The following is a 3,826-nucleotide window of genomic DNA, read 5'->3' on the forward strand; positions in this document are numbered from 1 at the left end:
TGTGCCCCATGGTGTCTGGTAAAGGTGTGGGGCGCGGGGCTGCGGGGCGGCATGGAGCGTGGGGCCGGATTCCAGATGTGGGGAGACTACCTGGGGCTGGCCGCCCTGCTGCGCCGCATGGCGGCCGAGCGCAGAGCGGCGTCACCCGGTGATTCGGCGTCACCCGGCGATTTGGCGTCACCCGGCGCGGTGTTGTCACCCGGCGCGGTGTTGTCACCCGGCGCGGTGTTGTCACCCGGAGCATCGGCACCGCGTGGTGCGTTGGCGTCACCCGGCGATTCGGCGTCACCCGGCGCGGTGTTGCCACCCGGCACGGTGTTGTCACCCGGCGCGGTGTTGCCACCCGGCACGGTGTTGTCACCCGGCGCGGTGTTGTCACCCGGCGTGGTGTTGTCACCCGGCGCGGTGTTGTCACCCGGAGCATCGGCACCGCGTGGTGCGTTGGCGTCACTCGGCGATTTGGCGTCGCACCGCCTGTTGGCGTCCCCCCTCTCGTCGGCGTCCCGCGGCGTGCCATCGAGGCCCGGCGTAGCGGCGTCGCTCATCTTGTCACCGTCGACCGGGATGTCACCGTCACCTGGAGTGTCACCGTCACCCGGCGTGCCGCCCAGGCCCGGTGTGTCACCGTCGCTCAGCGTGTCAGCGTCACACAGCGGCTCGCCAACACCCGGCGTGTCACCAGCACCCCGCATGTCACCAGCACCCGGCGTGTCACCAACACCCGGCGTGTCACCAGCACCCGGTGTGTCACCAACACCCGGCGTGTCACCAACACCTGGCGTGTCACCAATGCCCGCTGCGCTGCTGTCACCCGTCTTTGCACCACTGCCCAACGTGACACCGTCACCCAGGAGCTCAGTGTCACCCGGTGTGTCACCAGCACCCGGTGTGTCACCAGGACCTGGTGTGTCACCAGCACCCGGTGTGTCACCAGGACCTGGTGTGTCACCAGCACCCGGTGTGTCACCAGCACCCGGCGCATCCTCAACACCCGGTGTGTCACCACGGCCTGATGTGTCACCGGGACCCGGCGCATCCCGCACAGCCAGCGTGTCACCAACACTTGGTGTGTCACCAGGACCCGGCGTGTCACCAGGACCCAGCGTGTCACCAGGACTCGGCGCATCCCGCACAGCCGGCGTGACACCAACACCCAGCATGTCACCACGACCCAGCGCATCCCGCACAGCCGGCGTGTCACCATGGCCTGATGTGTCACCACGACCTGGCGCATCCTCAGCACCTGGCGTGTCACCAGGACCCGGCGTACCCTGCACAGCCGGTGTGTCACCACGGCCTGATGTGTCACCAGGACCTGGTGCACCCCGCACACCTGGCGTGTCACCATGGCCTGATGTGTCACCACGACCTGGCCCATCCCACACAGCTGGCGTGTCACCAACACTTGGCGTGTCACCACGACCCGGCGCATCCCGCACACCTGGCGTGTCACCATGGCCTGATGTGTCACCACGACCTGGCCCATCCCGCACAGCCGGCGTGTCACCACGACCTGGCACATCCTCAGCACCTGGCGTGTCACCATGGCCTGATGTGTCCCCACGACCCGGCGCATCCCGCACAGCCGGCGTGTCCCCAGCACCCGGCGTGTCCCCAGGGCCTGGCGCACCCCGCACGGCTGGCACATCAGCCGCGGGGCTGGGCTGCGGGTTCTGCCGGCACAACGGGGAGTCGCGCCAGGTGTACGGGGCGCACGCGCTGAAGGACGCGCGGGGCCGCGTGCTCTGCCCCATCCTGCGCAGCTACGTCTGCCCGCAGTGCGGGGCCACGCGGGAGCGGGCGCACACCAAGCGCTTCTGCCCCCTGACCCCGCGGGGCTACACCTCCGTCTACAGCAGGAGGAGCGCCAGCCCCCCCCGCGACGGCACCGGGCAGTAGCGGGGTGCAGCGGGTACGGGTGTGGGGCTGGGAGGGTGTGGGGCTGGGAGTGTGGGGTGTGGAAATATGGGGTGGAGGATGTGGGGCTGGCGGTGTGGGGCTCGGAAATGTGGGGGTGTGGGGTGTGGAGATGTGGGGCTCAGAAATGTGGGGTGGGGAGATGTAGGTTGCAGAGATGTGGGGCGTGGGAAGGTGGGGCTGTGGGGCTCAGAAATGTGGGGCGGGGGGATGTGGGGTATGGAGATGTGGGATAGGGGGTTGTGGGGCTGGAGGTGTGGGGCTCAGAAATGTGGGGTTGGAGATGTGGGGTGGGAGATGTGGGGCTGGAGAGTGTGGGGCTGGGGGGATGTGGGGCTTAGAAACGTGGGGCTGAGGTTGTGGGGCTGAGAAATCTGGGGCTGGGGCTGTGGGGCGTGGAGATGTGGGGCTCAGAAATGTGGGGCGTGGGAAGGTGGGGCTGGAGGTGTGGGGCTCTGAAATGTGGGGTGTGGGGTGTGGAGATGTGGGGCTGGGGATGTGGGGCTGGAGGTGTGGGGCTGAGAAATGTGGGGCTGGGGCTGTGGGGTGTGGAGATGTGGGGCTCAGAAATGGGCTGGGGCTGTGGGGTGCGGTGATGTGAGGCTGGANAACCCTGGCGATTTTTATCACGATATCCCCCTTTTTTATCACGATATCCCCCTTTTTTATCACGATATCCCCTTTTTTATCGAAATATCCCTTTTTTTTTTATCACAATATCCCCGTTTTTAGCCCAGGGTCCCCGTTTTTTAGCGCCCGAATGGGAACAATGGGGCCCAAGTGGGAACAATGGGGCCCTCAATGGGAATAATGGGGCCCTCAATGGGAATAATGGGACCCTCAATGGGAATAATGGGATTCCCAGTGGGAATAATGGGACCCAAGTTGGAATAATGGGATCCTTAATGGGAACAATGGGGCCCTAAATGGGCATAATGGGACTCCCAGTGGGAACAATGGGACCCTAAATGGGAATAATGGGACCCTACAGGGGCACAATGGGACCCTAAATGGGAATAATGGGACCTTAATGGGAACAATGGGACCTTAATGGGAAGAGTGGGACCCCAGATGGGTGCAATGGGAGCCCCATTGTGCACAAGGGGACCCCAAATGGGAAGAGTGGGGCCCTACGTGGGTACGGGGGGACCCCAAGTGGGAACAACGGGACCCCAAATGGGAATAATGGGACCCCAATGGGCACAGGGGGACCCTAAATGGGAATAATGGGACCCCAGTGGGCACAGGGGGACCCCAAATGGACACAGTGGGACTTAAATGGGCACAGGGGGACCCCGAGTGGGCACAATGGGACCCTGATGGAAATAATGGGACCCCAATGGGCACAGGGGGACCCCACAGAGGCACAGTGGGACCCTGAATGGGAATAATGGGACCCCAAATGGGCACAGTGGGACCCCAAATGGGCACAGTGGGACCCCAAATGGACACAGTGGGACCCCAAATGGGCATGGTGGGACCCTAAATGGGAATAATGGGACCCCGCAGGGGCACGGTGGGACCCTAAATGGGAATAATGGGACCCCACTGGGCACAGGGGGACCCCAAATCAGCACAATGGGACCCAAGTGGGTACAAGGGACCCCAATGGGCACAGGGGGACCCCACAGGGGCACGGTGGGACCCTGAATGGGAATAATGGGACCCTGATGGGCACAGGGGGACCCTAAATGGGAATAATGGGACCCCACTGGGCACAGGAGGACCCCAAATGGGCACAGTGGGACCCCACAGGGACACAGTGGGACCTTAATGGGAATAATGGGACCCCGCCGGGCACAGCGGGACTTGCACGGGCGCAGTGTGACCGCAGCGTGGCACGAGGCGGCTGCACGAGGCGGTGGCTGCACGAGGCGCCGGTGCGGTGCCGAGCCCCCCCCCCCCCCCC

General features: G+C 64.5%; 1 protein-coding gene across 6 annotated transcripts in view; it reads left to right on the top strand.

Moving 5' to 3' along the window:
• The first annotated feature begins 15 nt into the window (after positions 1-15).
• The window catches only part of LOC110391657 (mucin-1-like), a 6,981-nt gene continuing 3,170 nt past the window's right edge, over positions 16-3,826 (top strand). Inside the window, exons 1-3 of one of the 6 annotated variants that reach the window (XM_021383612.1) lie at positions 16-1,245; positions 1,282-1,302; positions 1,501-1,950. In XM_021383612.1, coding sequence (XP_021239287.1) covers positions 52-1,245; positions 1,282-1,302; positions 1,501-1,899 — 1,614 coding nt within the window. In that variant the 5' untranslated portion in view covers positions 16-51 and the 3' untranslated portion in view covers positions 1,900-1,950. Of the gene's footprint in view, positions 1,303-1,387; positions 1,951-3,826 lie in introns of those variants that run through there. The other 5 variants (XM_021383609.1, XM_021383608.1, XM_021383607.1 and 2 more) reach the window with 5 other exon arrangements.

Source organism: Numida meleagris, unplaced genomic scaffold, assembly GCF_002078875.1.
Source record: "Numida meleagris isolate 19003 breed g44 Domestic line unplaced genomic scaffold, NumMel1.0 unplaced_Scaffold442, whole genome shotgun sequence".
NCBI lineage: Eukaryota > Metazoa > Chordata > Aves > Galliformes > Numididae > Numida > Numida meleagris.